The 17523-nt window shown below is 34.4% G+C and overlaps 1 protein-coding gene across 6 annotated transcripts in view; it reads left to right on the top strand.

The window, feature by feature from the left end:
• Atpalpha (sodium/potassium-transporting ATPase subunit alpha) overlaps positions 1-16463 on the top strand; it is an 89688-nt gene extending 73225 nt beyond the window's left edge. For 4 of the 6 annotated variants that reach the window (XM_014350407.3, XM_089591547.1, XM_089591548.1 and 1 more), the window contains 4 exons: positions 177-271; positions 9110-9284; positions 9406-9638; positions 9723-16463. In XM_014350407.3, the coding sequence (XP_014205893.2) occupies positions 177-271; positions 9110-9284; positions 9406-9638; positions 9723-9843 (624 nt within the window). In that variant the 3' untranslated portion in view covers positions 9844-16463. Of the gene's footprint in view, positions 1-176; positions 272-5424; positions 5520-9109; positions 9285-9405; positions 9639-9722 lie in introns of all 6 variants that reach the window. The other 2 variants (XM_014350408.3, XM_014350409.3) reach the window with 2 other exon arrangements.
• Positions 16464-17523: the final 1060 nt, after the last annotated feature.

The following is a 17523-nucleotide window of genomic DNA, read 5'->3' as shown; positions in this document are numbered from 1 at the left end:
TAGTTTTCGATATAATTGCCATGAATCATCATATTTTCGCAGTCACTCACATAATTAATTTTGGAAGGATGAAAAACGTGACTTTAAACAATGAAATAATAATTCTCCTGATTTTTTTTTCTCCCAAATGATCATCTTGCCGTTATAAATTGAGCTTCTTGATAATGTGACATTAGGTGCCGGCCATCTCGCTAGCCTACGAGGAAGCAGAGAGCGATATTATGAAGCGTCAACCACGAAACCCCCAAACTGACAAGCTAGTTAACGAAAGGTAACACGATGCCACAATCACCAAACGCGAATCGTTTTTATGATACATATATATTTATATAAAATTCAAAAGGAAAAAAAAAAACGCGTCGAGGAAGTGTACACCTCGAGATCGAGGAAACATGATACAGCGTACACCAAGCAGAGTGGATCATTTTTTTTTTTTTTTTTACATGTGATAATTATAACCAAACCATAATTTATTGAAATGAAAATTTAACAAACATTGTTTTTTTGATTAATGTGTTGATTGACCACCCTAGTTGGCGTTACGCACAATTATGTTGAGTGTACTATTTTGCATCGCTAAAAATTTGCCTTCCTGCAGTTGATGATTTACATTGGATAATCCTGTATTTGTTTTTTGTGTATCTGTGTATCCCATACCGTAGTCACTCCTAAAATACTTCCTAATTTGTGTCGTATCTTTTATTGGTTTGTACTTGTATATTTGTACATAATGATTTGTTGAGTCGTTGGTTGGCTGAGTGTACTGTACCATGGCGATGCAAAATAGAACATCCTCGACAGCGTTTGATTTTAACACCTATTTAATAAGTAACTCTCCTATGATGATAACTTTCACCTAATACTTGTTAAGCCTAAATATTCTATCGATAAACAAGGGGTCACACATTAAACGTACTTATGTCTCTCTTATTTTTCCCGTCGCTATCTTGCTCTGCACAAATATTAATCATTGTATTTGTCAATCGAACAATTACATTCGCGAGCTTGGTATATTATTTCTATTGATGGTCCATGGGGTTATTGGTGCTGTTCTTACGGTAGACTGCGTAACTTGATAAGTTGTTTATGTTTTTTTCACAAAATAATATTAACAAATTTGTTTTAAAACAACTTATAAAGTGAAAATAATAACACCCAAGAGAGTAATCCATATGGTGTAGGGCAAGTTTCATTCTTGGTTTAAAAATCATGTCATTATCATCATCTTATCTTTACCATTATTTTTTAATACCATCGTTCAACTTCATCAAAATAAAAAAATACATTTAGTTGCTGTTTACGTTCAAGTTTATCATTATTAAGTTTTGTTTGTGAAATACGGGTGATAGCATGGTTTTTTTTTTTTATTACTGAAGGTTATCTTAAGATTTTTTTGCCCTTTTTTTTCTTCTTATCGCTACTCGGTACATTTTTCCCTTCATCTATATTAAATGCGGAAAAACCTTTACATCATTTATCATTGCGGCCAAAAGGTAAGTCGATGGACTCATATGTTATGTTTATTTTTATATCGTTAGCCAAGCTTTACATCTCTCTTTTGTCTATTATTTATAAAAATACGTGCCTAACTCTTCTGTTTTTATATTATTTTTCTTGTCTCTTTTCTGCAGTGCAGTTATCTATTTTCCGTACACCTTATTCTCCGATCATGCTAAAGTCATAGTATTGCCTCAAGACCATGTTTTTTCTTTCACTGTTAATTTTTTCAATATTCCGCTCAAATTATCACTTATCATTGGAAAACACTAAAAGAAAAAAATGATTAAAATATCGAGTTTGCTTTTTCAACCTTAAAAATTTCTCTCTTTTTAACGTTTACTTTCCATCCTAGTCATACAAATTTATTTATCTTTGATTGTCTCCTTGTATTTCTTCTTCTACCATCGCATCAATTATTTCTTCAACTACTTATGTGCGAATCTATACCTGTACATGCTGATTTTTCTTTCACACCCTTTTTCTCTTTTATTTATATTATTACCATAATAGATTGCATTGATAAAAGAAGCTCGTGCAGCCGCAATACTTATTTGTACACTATTCTTGCATTTTACGAATTCTATTCTTGCACTTGACTTATATAATATGCATTTAATCACCTATTACGATCAGTTTGCGAACATAATATTATATTCCAATAATAAATTTACAATAAAAAAATATTTAAATTCAATTTTGGTAATAAGCCTTATCTCGATTTCCTTTACCACTCACTTCGATAAATACGTATATTTTCTCTCTTTCATATCATGGTTATTATGATTACTCACGTTACATGTCTATAAAAGCATTTTGTTTATTTCTCACATTTTTTATATTCTTCACTACTTATAATCCAAGCCTCACCTCTTCACGCTACCTGCAAAACAATGGAAAAATTTTTTAAAAAATAATTATAAAACTCATCATCGTATGTCTGTGTCTCGCTCACCATATAGTCACAATTTATTATTATTATAAATTTATAGATAAATATAATTACCGCGTTTTAAAGGTATGTTACGTTCATATGTATTGATATTTGTTGTCTATAGGTTGAGTTGTATGAATCTTTGTTAACTCGTTATTTACTTTACAAAAGCAGTATCTTTTTTTTATTTTTGTCAAAAGGTATAGATACTGTTAATTAACAATTTTTCAGGACAAATTAAGTACCGAAATCGAGCGACAAAAAGATAAATACCGACACTGAAGAAAAGAAAATCAAAAATAGGACGTAAATAAACGAGGTCGTTATGCACACAAATTTATGTATTCATCCTTAAGTGATAAATTATTGAATTATGCAATATGAGCGGAACGTTCAGCTGTACAAACATGTTGGTGCTCCATAAAAATACTAATAAAGGGCTTTTTTTCCATTTATGCCAATTATACTTTGATGTGCGGACTTTGTTCCCATGTCCATTTTTTGTTTCTTTCTCTTTTCTTCTTAATCTTTTGTCTCTCGATGTAATTTAGTGAGTTTGCGTGTGTGGTTTTGCATAGTGGAAATTTTTTATTCGTAATCATTAAAATAACTATTATTGTGATCACTCATAATTATTATGTACTATTGATCTGTCTTGATTTAAAGTCGCTGAGTACATCATAGTTGATTATTCTAATTACTTTTAATACTATTTTTATCGTGTCTAGCTAGAAAATTTTTTTATGTACCTATATAGAATAGTTGATATCTATATTTAATGTTATCCTAGTTAATTTATATACTTATAGTAGCTAATTTATATTTAGTATATTTCTATTTATATACATCAATTTTTTCTATTTACTTCATTTCTTGTACTGATTACTTACAACTGGTACATCCCTTCGAGGTACATACATCTGACAAACAGTGAATGTTTGTCCTACTGGTAAAAGCTAGGAACAACAGATAAGAAAATATGAACAATAAAGTAATACACAATTATTGTTGTAGTCCTTTGTCTGCAACACAAATACAAAAAAATGTATGTAATATCCAATACCAAACAATTGACTTACTCTATCAGCGTCTTATTACTTAAATTATCCTCAACATCTTGAGTTCGTTTGGTTTAATGAACCTTTAAATCCTCATTACTCTCACGAATGATTTAAAATCATTTCCTAGTAATCTCAGTGCATATGAAGAGAAAACTTAAAGGTGTATTAAATTAGACGAATTATAAATTAAATGAAGAAGAATTAGTTTTTGCCTTCAGACAAACTGCTATCACAACAACAAAAATTCACAAATAATTTGCAATGTCCATAAAAAGATGATGTTACATTAATAATGATGTCATAAAAAAAAAATTTTAATTATTCCCATATTGTGCTTATTTTCATAAAAAAATTTTTTTTCTGTAACTCAAGCTTATTTTAAATAACATAAGCAACCGTTTTCGCGAGTTTTCACAATTTTTCTGCTAACTCAACTATTAAATATTTCCTTATTCGCAAATTTGACATAATCTTTTTCTTGACATAGTAGATTTTTGTTATCATGCTAGCAGGTTAACTGAGACTCAGGTTATTAGTCAGCTGATTCTCCTACAGTTATTGGATTCCAAGAGATAGAAAAAAATTTCGAAACAAAATAAATTTTTTTTTCTTCACGGATCATCTGAGAAACAAATAAAATAATAAAGAGTGAGAGATTTATGTTACACTATGCGTAATGTTACATTAGTTGCATCGATTTTTGCAACTTTATTTTTAATAGTGGTTATAAAATGTTACTTATTTTTATAAATACATTCATTTTTTACAATCCATTATTTAAACAACACAATCATTTCATTTAAATTCAAGAAATTTTTCAAAAAATTATGTATTAAAATTTCTTTTGGAATAAAAGAGTATTTCAATTAACAGTATATTTTATAATAAAAAATCTCTCACTTTTTTTGCAAAAATGATTGATGCTTTTTTCAAACCCTTTCTTCTTCTGCACTTGACACCAAGTTCTTTGCACGTTTTTATTGTTTCTTTTTCTATTTATCTCCTCTATTTTCCAGATAAAAAAAGTGAAATCTAATGTAGAATGCTGAAAATAATATTCTCTTTTTGTAGCACAACGCTCTGATTTTCATTCTAAATGGTCTAAACTCTAAATAATTTATTTCTTTGCCATTGTTAGATGATTATTAATTTGTTATAAAACTAAATTTAATAACTATTTTCAATCAATTTTTATACCTTAACCACGTATAAAATTAACAGTAATGGAAAAGCATTTAAATGCAACTTTTCACTGTTAAGGATCGAGATTTTGAAAAATTTATCATGCAATATTTTCTCTAAAGATTAATTATAGAAGCACTTTGTTGTTTTTTTTAAATTATCTGTCATTTTCAAAATTATTTTACTACACAAGATTCTAACGTAAAAACAATCTCCAAAGATAAAAATTTCACGAGCATTAAACTCTAGATTCCTTTTTTTAAATTCTGGGATTTTGGACCACAGAGCAGTCAAGAAATCGCTTTTTTTTCTTGCAAAATTCTTATTAATCCTTATCTTTCATCTTACTTTAGTTTTTCTTTTATAGCAAATTTAGAGCCAGACCATCTTTTTTAACTACTCAATTACAACTTGCCACTATTTATTATATATACCCTTTGTATACTACATATTTATAACATTGAATATCTTACAAGATTTTTCTTCGCGATTCTTCTTCTATTAGTGTCTCATCTCAACGTCAACGACTGACAAAGTAACAGCAAGGATTTGTCATTTTTTTTAATCTACTTAATTATAAGTAACAACAGGAATCTTAGGATAAAATTATAGAATTAGTTACACAATTATGGCGACGTAGATGACGTAATAAAAAAAATAAGAAAATTAAAAAAAAAAAAAAATAAAAAAAAATTAGGGATGATGGTTTACGCGAAAAATTCTAATTTTTTTAACCACGGGATAACGCAGGTGCCGGCCATTTCGCTGGCCTATGAAGCACCGGAATCGGACATAATGAAACGCCAGCCCCGCGATCCTTACAGAGACAATCTTGTGAACAGAAGGTGGGTGTTCCCCAACAACAAAAATAACACAAAAGAAAAAAATAGTATTAATACCTATTAAAAACCGTCATGTAATAGTTTATCACCTTGCACTTTAAAAGTCAATTAAAAAACCTAACCTACACCGCAACCGACACCTACAGCTATACCTCTCATGCGCATCTAGTAAATAACATTGCACTATCCTAAGTCACTATAGGTGAACGACAAGAATTTATTTTTATATTTTTTTTACGTTGCACTGCACTTTGTTTCAAAAAATTGAAAACGTTGTTCTTAAAATGTTTAGAAACTATTTTTACAATTAGTTCTAGTTTCATGTTATTATTTTCAATTCCACGTTAGTTCTTGTCAAGCATACTGTTAGAATTAGTTTAATCATTAAAAAAACTATGTAGTGTTGTTGAGAAAATAATCAAATTTTTGACTAGTCCATATTTATTACAATCAAGTGACCGGATGAAATTACTTTTCGTCGTAATGTAATTGTTAATTTGCATGTTAGCAAAGAGAAAAAAAAAATTATACAGCCCTACACCAAACAGAGATTTACGTAATTTGTTGCTTATATGGCAAATGTTTATTTCAGATAGTTATCACATCGCGCAATAATATCACATTATACTTCACTCTACTTATACCATCATGAGTCTGAATATAAATAATCCTACAAAATTTTTCAAAAATACACTTTTTTTACTATAGTTTTCTTGAATACGACGAGGCCACAAAAAAAAGTTTTCAATTGCAAAAAATATTTTCAAATTCTTAAAAAGGTTTTCCTATTTCTATTCGAGACAATTCATACAGTAAAATCGCTCGTCACGACAATGATGCAATCACAGAAAGCCAATGTAAAAAAAAAAGTGTTGCACCAGTGCAAAGCACACATTCATGCTCCCCATTAGCCTACTTACTTGTCTCTCACCCACTCTCATCAGCTTGACTGTGACACAGATATACATACAGTCTTGTCCACTTGCACTCCCTCACCTCTAGTTCACGTCCGTCTCGCACCGTCCAGCGTCTCTAGGACTAATTAATGTAGCACCGTAACAGTATTTAATTATATATACATATAGATGTAGCATATATTTTACAATTCGAAAATTTATACATGTATCATCAGTGTGTTAATATTACGTACAAATTGCTCATGTGTACGAGAGTAGCGTCGCCTACTAGAGGAAATTAACGAAGTGAATGCTGAATGCTTTAGTTTTACTTTAGACACCTATAGAAACAATTAAATGTTTAATCACCAACTGTATACTTTACATTGTCATCGTTGTATTACTCATGTGCAACGGGCGCATCTATAATATTATTTAGTCAACATCGCGTGTGTATGTTTTGTATGTATACACACGTTTGCGATATCGCCTCATCAGAGAGTTGTATGGATACTGAATTTCGGGTTGAAAATACAACTCTCTCATGCGTCACCTGTATTTTTTATTTTTATTTTATTTTTTTGTACTTTCCTCACACAACCATCTTTTTTTAACTTTCTAAGTGTTAATACTGTTTATTTTTCTGGCAACTATGTGTTCGCGACACACGATGACGATGATGCACGATTGAATAAGAAAAAAAAAAAAAAAAAAAAAAAAAATGTTTTATATTGTACATTGTTATATAATCAAAGACAATTAGAGATCCCTGAAATGGCGACGAACGAAAATTTACGCTTGAAAAAAAGTATGAGCCAATCGAGTATATAGAGTGACAAAATGACCACAGGAGACACCGACGACCTCAAGATTTCAACGGGGATCATCAAAATGCAATAAACAAAAACAAAAAAATGCGTAAAATTTATGTGCTTTCCAACAAACGACCTACTTTTATGTACATACACGTGTTATGTCGGGATGAAAGTCGTACATTGAATTTGTCACGAAATCATCTCCCAACGAAATTTCATTCCGACAAACAACGAACAAAAAACTCTTAGCTTTCGCTTATTAAGTATATACTCGCATGAAAAAAAAAAACGCCTTTGGCTTTCGCTTACATTGACGTAAATCGCCTTAAATTATCTCTTGCTTCCCACATATACATATACTTACAGCTGTACAGAATCGCATGCGTGCCCCAAGCATCTTCCTAGCTTTTCGCCAAGCGAGCTCGAAAACGTACAAGATTTTTATCGCGATGCCTGGGAACGGAAGAAAGTAAGAAAGACAACACAAGAACAGCATTACGTAAGGAAAATATCCTGCTTACGTATAAGTACAGTATATGCCTTTCGTATATACGTGCCTCGCGACCAAAAGCGCATGTATATACGATGTACGTACCAGTACACCCGCAATACTGCATACGGGAACACGTGTATGCACTTGCGCGTGTATGGTTACGTACGCGATAAAGGAGAGGAGGGAGCAAACTGTATTGTAAAAGTAAGAGGACGACGAGGAGTTTCGGGAGGAGGGAGGGGGGTTGCTTGCACAGTCGCCGGGGCGGATTCGTTTGGCGCTCGGGAAGGCACGGTCAAGGTCGAGCACGAGGACGGAAAATCGATGGGTACACTGGGGCTGCCGGAAAACCAGAAGGTCGAGCCGACCGACCGGTTGTTTTAATTTTGCGATGCCTTTTTTCGGGACCATTAGCTTGCTTTCGCGTTTACGTCGATCCGTGAGAAATTTTTTTTTTTTTTTTTTCCTACAACTGGTACTGTTGCGTCTGTAATTTATTCGAGAAACTCTAAAAGAACGATCGCGATTATAAAACGTTATTTTGCACGCTTTTTACGCTTCGCATCGTTAAATCGAAAAGGGGCAAATGGAAAATCGAGTCTCTCTTTCCATCTTTCTTTGCGTATTCTTTCACCGGCAAATCTTTTTTGTCCGTTCCTCTCTCTCTCTCTCTCTCTTTGCTATTGTACTTTGAAAACTATACTTTCTTATCTAAATTTAAAAAAAAATCTACCAAGTGTCAATACCGATGTTGTCCGATTACTTTCGCAAAGCGATTTCTCACGTATTGTTGATCAATTTGACCAAAGTATGACCTTCATTTTCATCGGCAATCGTGAGAAAGCGTAAAACTGCACGGAAATGCACGAGCATGTTTTTTTTTTTTTTTTTTTTTTTTTTTTCATCAAAGTTTGGATATTTGTGTAATTAGATGTTAAACGCTGCAAGAGTGTGCTATCGCCAACTTGTTTGGTAAGTAATGTGTACACCTGTTATGGAACGACTCGCAATCGGGGGAAAAAAAGAACCCTTTGGCCTATCTTTGTACAATTACTTGTTTCATTTTTTCCTTCTCTCACAAACCACTCACAAACATGTACCGATAACATTTTAATATACAAGCTGTAAGCGTCTTTAATCAACTTAGGCATCGACAAGTAGCACTACTTATTGCTTTCTCGACATCCCAAAGTATACTCCTAACATGACCGTTCGAGCTCTGTACTACATAAAATCATCTTTATTTTAAAAAATTAAAAACAGTCAAGTTAGCTTATGCTTCGCGATTCGATTGACGCGCATAAAAAAAAAAAAAAAAAAAAAAAAAGAAAAAAGTTCCCATCAATCGAAACATGCTCGTCTAATGCAGTACTCGTATCCACTCCGCAGGCTCATCTCGATGGCTTACGGCCAGATCGGTATGATCCAAGCGGCTGCCGGTTTCTTCGTCTACTTTGTCATCATGGCTGAGAACGGCTTCCTGCCGAGACACCTGTTTGGCATCCGAAAACAATGGGACTCCAAGGCTATCAATGACTTGACGGACAGCTACGGCCAGGAATGGGTAAGTCCTTTATCCAACAGGCGACCCCGTGGCCGTATTCTTCTAAACTATTGACATGTCGTAACGAAGGGGAAAAAAAAAAAACAAAAAAAATAAATTTAACGGTCCATCCTTTTTTCAGACCTACAGGGATCGCAAGACCCTAGAGTTCACCTGCCACACGGCCTTCTTCGTGTCGATCGTCATCGTACAGTGGGCCGACTTGATCGTCTGCAAGACCCGACGTAACTCCATCATTCACCAGGGCATGAGAAACTGGGCCCTCAACTTTGGCCTTGTCTTCGAGACCGCGCTCGCCGCCTTCCTCAGCTACACGCCCGGCATGGACAAGGGCCTCAGAATGTACCCACTCAAGTGAGTATATTGGCATACACTACTGCCACAGAATGCAATCGTGACACGAGTGCACGCGCTCAACGCGGCTTGTTTTGGTTGCAGGTTCGTCTGGTGGTTGCCGGCCATTCCCTTCATGCTCGCCATCTTCATCTACGACGAGACGAGACGGTTCTACCTGCGCCGGAATCCTGGCGGCTGGCTCGAGCAGGAGACCTACTATTAAAGCGCGCGACGCCGCCTACCGAATAACAGAAGCGCGTGCGCTAATAACAAACAACAACCCACGAGAAGAACGATTTTGATGTATGTTACGAAAGGAATAGCAGGGATAGAACAGATATGTATCGGATGAGAGATAGTTATAAACGAACGATAGAGAGAGAGAGCCGACAGACGCATACCTACGCAGAAACAAGCAGGACAAAATAAAAAAAGGAAAAGGAAAATCACACATTTTCAGGGCAAAATCACGTATACGTACATATAAATGTGTCATGTTATGTGTATGTATACATTATATAAATATATATATATTATGTCGTCACTGTTATCGCTAATAAATCCACCAAAAATCGCTATCACCGTCACCACGTACCATCATCAACGCACCACCGTGAGCAAACAGATATGTCAGTATATTATATATACATCGTCCACATAACTACTGGAAGATTTATTGTAATATCGATAATAATGATAATATTAATACTATTCGTAATATAAATAATAACATTAAAACAAAAAACAAAATAACAATTAATAATAAATATAAAAAAAGGTAATAGGAAATCACACATTTTACACGGAGCGTGCTTACCAGGATTAATTATTATATGAAAACAAACAAAATAAACAAAAATACAAAAAAAAAACAATAAATCGACCCTTTAGGAGAGCCTCAGTTCGACGTGGGTCGATGTCAGTCATATACTGAAAAAAAAAAAAAAGAACGTCTAAAGATACTAGCTTGGCTCGCTTGGCTTTAGGTTCTATGTCTTCATCGATAAATTCAGCAAATCACACAAGGAAATAAAAAATCACTCGCGATGTGGATAAAGAAAACAAAGTCGACAACGACGACGAGCCGATCGCCGGAGTTCACGCTTCAGGTCCGCTTCGACGATCAGCGCCGCCGGTCGAGATCGTTATATAAAATCACACTCGAACCCACACACGTACACACCACATGCAGCGCTGAGTTATGAGTAAACAGAATATAAAAAAAAAAAAAAAAAAATCACAAAAAAAAAGTTTAGAAAAAAGAAAAAAAACACATGAAATAATCATTAAATTAATCATTAATGTGTGGGGTATGCGATGCTCGTCGTTTCGATGCTCTTCATACGGAGCTCCAAATAATACTCACCCTGTACCTCTTGAGGATTTCTCCAGTTCAACGAGAAGAAGAAGAAGCAGAAGAAGATGATGAAGGGGTACGAGAGCCGATCTGTACATCAGCAGAAGCCATCGAAGAGAATCTCCCGTGAAGACAAAGCTGCTTTGACAAAGCAAAAAAAAAAAAATATAAAGGAGCTGTTGGAACGATGAAGCCAACCGCAAATTAGCATAACTGAGCGCGAGATTGCGAGTGAGTTGATGATCGAGCGAATTGAATAGATGATCCAAAAATAAATAAATAAAAATTAAAAAAAAAAAAAAAAACGAGTACGAATGTGACGAGTAACACGGTTCGCGTGGCAGATAATGAGCGAGCGAAGCGAAATTATTTACGTAGAATGGCCTAAACAAAAATAGAGACAAAAGCGTCGATACAGCGTGTGGCAGCGTAGAAGAAAAAAATATTATATACATACGCAATTTTACGCAGATTAACGAAGTAAGCAAACGTAGGCCGAACAATGTAAGCTGAAAATTAATTAAGAGGATAAAAATAATTAAAAAAAGAAACTTGAACACTGGATATCGATGGGAGTAGCGAAACTAGATGAAAATTACACAAGCTAAATTTAATATTAACAATACGAGAAGAGAAGTTATTATATAAGAGCAGAAATACTATGATGATGATGATGATTATTATTATTATTAATTATTATTATTTGAAGTAAATGAGTATTCTAATGAAAATTAATTTTAATAGTAGTGGTATTCGAACATCGGACTCGATCTCACAAGAAGCCGAGGCAAGTGTGCGAGCATCATCCACTGAAACACACATCAAAGTAATAATAAAACTCTTGCTTGACACACGTATACATGTATAATTTCTATTCCTCTCGGATTCACCGGTAATAGCGCGTGTAGCCTAAGGGACAATAGCTGCCGAGCATATAAATAAATACAGAACACATGAAGCATACGCCTCTAGAAGATGAACAAGAAAATAAGTCGCAAGAAGAAGTTTTGAAATCATAAGGGATTTGCGGAACATCTGAGGAAAAAAAATCAGAATAAGTACAGAGTAGCCTGCCTAAATAATAATTTAGCGAAATTGATGATTATTGAATAACTACGAAAATTGATTTCAAATTCAAGATAATCAGTTGAAAATAATTGAAAAAGAAAAGAAAATTATATCACTGGTTTCTGCTATACGTGTAGAGCGAGCAGCATGTCCTAGGACTCGGAAATATATCAAGTAGATGAAGTAAAAAGAGCGTCATTTTCAATATTATAGAATTAAGAAATTCAAATCATGAAAAATACAGATGTAATAACATAGATAGGCGTCATTCGCACCAACTTTAGTAGACGTATTTTCATCCACGATAAAAAAATATATATATAAAAAAAAAAATAACAACAACAACAACATTTACAGCCAATCAACAGATGCATGGCGTGTAATCGAGGCCCACGCGCTCTAACAGACGTCAAATAACATCAACAATATCATACAGGCAAACTTACCATTTGAAATGGAGGAAGACGAAAAAATAAATTTATTAAACGAAGAAAGGCATTTTAAAATATTACGGTATGCTAGATTGGCACGCTCTAGTTGACAAAGGTTAAAAAGTTGCGAAACAAGAAAAAAAAGTAAGTAAATAAAATAGAAGAGAAAAATCGTAATTGCAGTATTCATTATTAATTAATTAATTAAGTAAGAAAGCGACGAGTAAAAGGAAAAAAATAACAATAAAGAAGAAAAAAAAAAAAAAAAAGAAAAAAAAAAAAGAATTCAAGTATAATGTTATTCGGTTTGAGTCTCATGCAAGTAGCTGTGCATATACTCAATAAATAGTTAAGTCTTTGTTGGAGTTCTAATCCCAGGATGCTTAAACGAGGAAGGCAACGGAAATGGGTATTTATCTATTGCGTGGATGGATTACATCAAGAGGAGGTTGGATCTGAGGCAGCGGATTTATGGACACGAAGATAACCCAAGCTGAATGCACGGAACGTCGTTGGATAGTATATAAATATTTAGCGCTTAAAAATTAAACATCACTACCATCTAAGGAAGATTTTAATTAAATTAAATAATAAATGAAAAAAAAAAATTTAAGAAAAAAGAGACAAAAAAAACGTTATTTGATTAATGTGCGAAAGATTACCCAAGAATGAACACTGTGTGTTACGGGGAGAATGTGTCCGCAGAGTATATACGACAAAAAAAAAAATAATAAATAAAATGAATAGCCAAAATTGAAAAAAAAGTGGTATTGAAAACTGATTCAATAAATAATTCATGTTAAATGATTGTAAACTTGACACAAAAACAAAACACCCACCATAACATCCGAGATATACTGGTATACTGATTATGAGAAATAGATCCAGAAAAACAACAAATTTCCATCTACCTCGAAATTGCAAATTACAGCGTGCGATGATTGACGAAAAAAGTAGATTAGATCAAAGAAAACAAACAAATATTCTGAAATTACGCGATAACAAAGAACTATGGAGCACAGAACGCAAAAATAAAATTTAAAACCTATCCAAAGTTTAACGCTGTTTTAGGGTGAAGTGAGAAATCGCGATTAAAAAAAGTAAAGTAAGATAAATAAGTATATATGAAAAAAAAAAGTAAAATTTAATTCCACACGCATTATTTCCAAGTAGATGAAAAAAGCAGTAATAAATCTTAACCAACTCAATTGATTATCTTAGTTTTCCTTACGATTTCTAGTTTTTAACGCCATACCAGCTCTTGTTATATAGTAACGAATGATAATAATAAAAATAATAATAATACTAATAATAAATAAATTAGACGAAAAAAATAAGTCCAAAAAAAAAAAATTACATCACACCCATCAACCCCGGAACGCCGAACGCCCTGTTCTCGCGACTCCGCGGCATCAATTCGAACCCCCCCACCCTCCGCATCTCAATCAATCAACCAACCAAGCAAAAGTGACGCTCTTATTACCAAAATCTTGAAAATCGAACCAACAAAGTGCAGCCACCCTATAACCGGCACTACCTTTTTTTTTTTTTAAACAAGCCTACCAATCCCGGAGACCCGACCAAGTGTTCGCATCGTGAGACGAGTAGCCGAGAGTGTGCGCCCGACAACGCACACGTTATTCCATCGCTGTACATTAAACGGTACAAAACGGTCCCCGCGACGCGTGCCATTTTTCGAAAATCGACACACTTAGCTGAAACTTGAACGATTGTCCACAAAGAATGAGAATGAAAAAACATACTGCGCCGTAGCGTCGAAGTCAAGGATTTGCTTGAAGATGGATTTTGTAAGAAAAAAAAAAAAAAAAAAAAAAAAAAAAAAATTGGCCGCCGCTGCGCTTATACCCGTTCCTGAGAGAAAAAAAAAAAAACTGTACATAAAAGAGAAAGACTGAGGGATTGATAAAACTTTTTCGCAACAGTTTGGCGTTTGTACCTTGTTGCGCGCGGAGACTCAAACAGAGTAGAAATTGAAAAAAAAAAAAAAAAAAACCAAAACCCGCTGCAAAGCAAACATTGTTCCGTCAACTTTGCCGAATTATCATCCGATGCATCTTTCGCCACGAAAAACCAGCACTTACACCACAACGTATAAATATACTCTCGTATTTTCGCAACGACGGCGCGTACCGATCTATTCTTCTGTATCCCGCCTTTTTGCCGCAGCGGCGTAGTCTTGGCCATGTTTTTTCGGTCCGCATTCGAGGCCCCGCGTACCATCCCCCGTGCACCATGTACGCACATGCCTGGCAGGTATATATAATAACATTCGCATGTGCGTGCATTGCTCGCGTGTATACCGTACAACCCCCCCCCCCCCGACAGTAAAGTGCTCTCGTGGGACTCGCTTCGAGCGCGTATTTAGCCGTTATCGACGTTCGCGAGAAGCGACACCTCCGGCGAGTAGTCGTACGGTGGCACGCCCAACTCACCGATCTCGGCGCCGGCTCGACCGGCTTCTTTCCTTCCCGTGCGATCCTCGTGTTGATTGAAAAATATACATATACATACATTAATAATCTATTTATTACCAATAATAACTCGCTTTAAAGTAGATGAGGAATAATATACCAAGACGAGTGCGAGCTACGGAAAAGGCAACGAAGCGCGTGTGTGCAATCAAATATAAAAAAGAAAAAAAAAAACCAAGTCACCGACGCCCGTGAGATCCAACCGCCGTACGCGTGTATCGGTGTTAGTCGAGTGTCGTTGAAAAAAAAAGGGCACGCGTCATTTTCGGGAGACCGTGAGGTGTACGCGTGTAAAGCACCAAAACTACCAAAAGGATGGAAGGCTCTGTGCGCTTTTTTCCGAAAATTCTTGTGTTCCTCTTTGACTTAAGCTCCGTGTACCTGTGTATACGAGGTGATACCAGCCTGTGACGGAACCGTATAGCAACCAAAGCCAAAAAGAACGGGTTGTTTTAGCTTCGAGAAGCTACACACGTTATTACCCAAAGCATCATAATGACGAATTGCTCGGCATCGAGATTATATATTTTTTTTTGTTCTTTTGTACAATAAGAACGTTTACACACGTTAAATCGAACGAACAAATTAATTAAGTAATCGACGAATGGGTAAAAAAATTAACGAGGAGCGAATAGATATCCAAGTGATTCGGAACGTGGAAATGAGTCGAGAAAAAAAAGTGAAAGAGAGATCCCGCGGTTGTCGACGCACAGGGTGTTCCGTGGGCCCGGGGCTGCTCCCCCCACTCGTAGAATGAGCCCAGCAACAAATAAAATTAAAAAATTAATAAAAAAAAATTGCTTTGCCACCGTGCGCTGCATCTCACTTAGGCTAATAATTTGACAAATGAACAAAAAATAAATAAATAAACGATATAATGAATAATGATAATTATTATTATTATTACAATTACGATAATACTAGTAATAACGATAATATAATACATGTTACAGTAAGATATTATTAGATGTAATTATTATACATGGTTTAGTCTAGATCGTGTTGTTGAAGAAAAACAAAACAAAACAAAAAAACAAAGTACGGAATAAGGTTTAAAAGAAGAAATAAAAAAAAAAATAAATAAATAAGATGAATGATAAAACAAATAAGCGGTGAGAGCAAAAAACGGAGTGTGAGGAGAAAGAAGAAAAATATAAAAAATATTTAAAAAAATCAAGACGAGTTAATGAAGAGGGTACGATGTAACGATTACGAGCTGGTTATAACTATTTTGCGGTCCAAGATCGTGAAAGAAAAAAAAAAAAAAAAAAAAAAAAGAAAAAAAAAATCAGAGGTACGGTATTTGATGAATCGAACGCTTGTATCAATTGATAATTCTGGACAAAATATAGCGGACTGTACGGGATGCGCATGAATCTACAATATACACATATGAAATTCTGCATTACATATGCTTTTGTCTCTTCTTTCAGTCACATTTCTTATTTATTTTATGTTTAGATGTTTGTATTAAAAATTATATTATTCTATTACACACGAGTCTTTCATTGTTAAAAAAATTTCCTGTGTATACTCTTATACTCTGTATATTATATTCATTTCTCCTCTTATATCACTATGTGCCTCTTTTATCATTTATTACTTTTCGATTATAAAACACCGGTTATACATCAACAACGTCTGCATATATTTTTATTATAATTAATATAGACGTGTGTGCGCACGTTGTACGCGGTGTGGCGATGATAAAGATATGTGAGAGAAGGTCGCGTTGTTGTCGCGTGAAATCCGCTATTCATAGAAAATCGATCGATGATTGAATAAAACGAAGACCGTGACGACTCCGTAAATTCAACGACATGGGGAAATAGAGAAAGGTGATATTGAAAAAAAAAAAAAAGCGAAACCCTTGATCCAAAACCTAAATCAACAAATCGATGGACGATATTGTAATGTGCTGCTTTTTTTACCATCGCAAGGCTTTGTGTATCATGTATATTAATGATGTAACATATATTCGTACAAAAAATACAACGATATCAACATGCGTATATCGAGAATATTGCCTGCACCCATTAATGTACTCTACGTACGTGTGTGCTTACCTGGCAAGCGGCAAAGTAAAATTATAAATTGTTCCAAATAACGTGTTTGAACGGTGTCCAAGCGATATTCGACGTATTGATTGGTGTATTACGTATATTATATCATATAACAAGATAATATTACATTGTAACGTATAGAGGAACAATAAGAACGTAACGGCTGATCAAGTATTAAAAAATATATAACGTTAGTTTGTCGTAGCGAGAAATATATGCATATATATAAATGCCCCCTTCGCGTGAGTATATACAAGGTTGCGGCCCAAGGGTTTCGTTGATTTCTGATTGAAGAAAAAAAATAAATAAATGAAAAAATAAGATGCGGTGAGGCCCGTCACAGTCCGCCAGTTTCACTTACGATCGCGTGAGTGCGTTATGTCGTGGGACGTGCGTATACCGCGTTTAAAAAGGGACAGTCGATACGCAAGTGTAGTGGCTTATAAAATTTAATACTGTTTTATTAATATATATTGTACATATTTTAAATAA

Source organism: Copidosoma floridanum, unplaced genomic scaffold (assembly GCF_036245765.1).
Source record: "Copidosoma floridanum isolate Cflo_tuat_1 unplaced genomic scaffold, Cflo_Japanese_pri ptg000013l, whole genome shotgun sequence".
In the NCBI taxonomy this organism is placed as follows: Eukaryota; Metazoa; Arthropoda; class Insecta; order Hymenoptera; family Encyrtidae; genus Copidosoma; species Copidosoma floridanum.
Note: the sequence above shows the minus strand (reverse complement) of the source record. Positions and strands in the feature narration are given on the sequence as shown.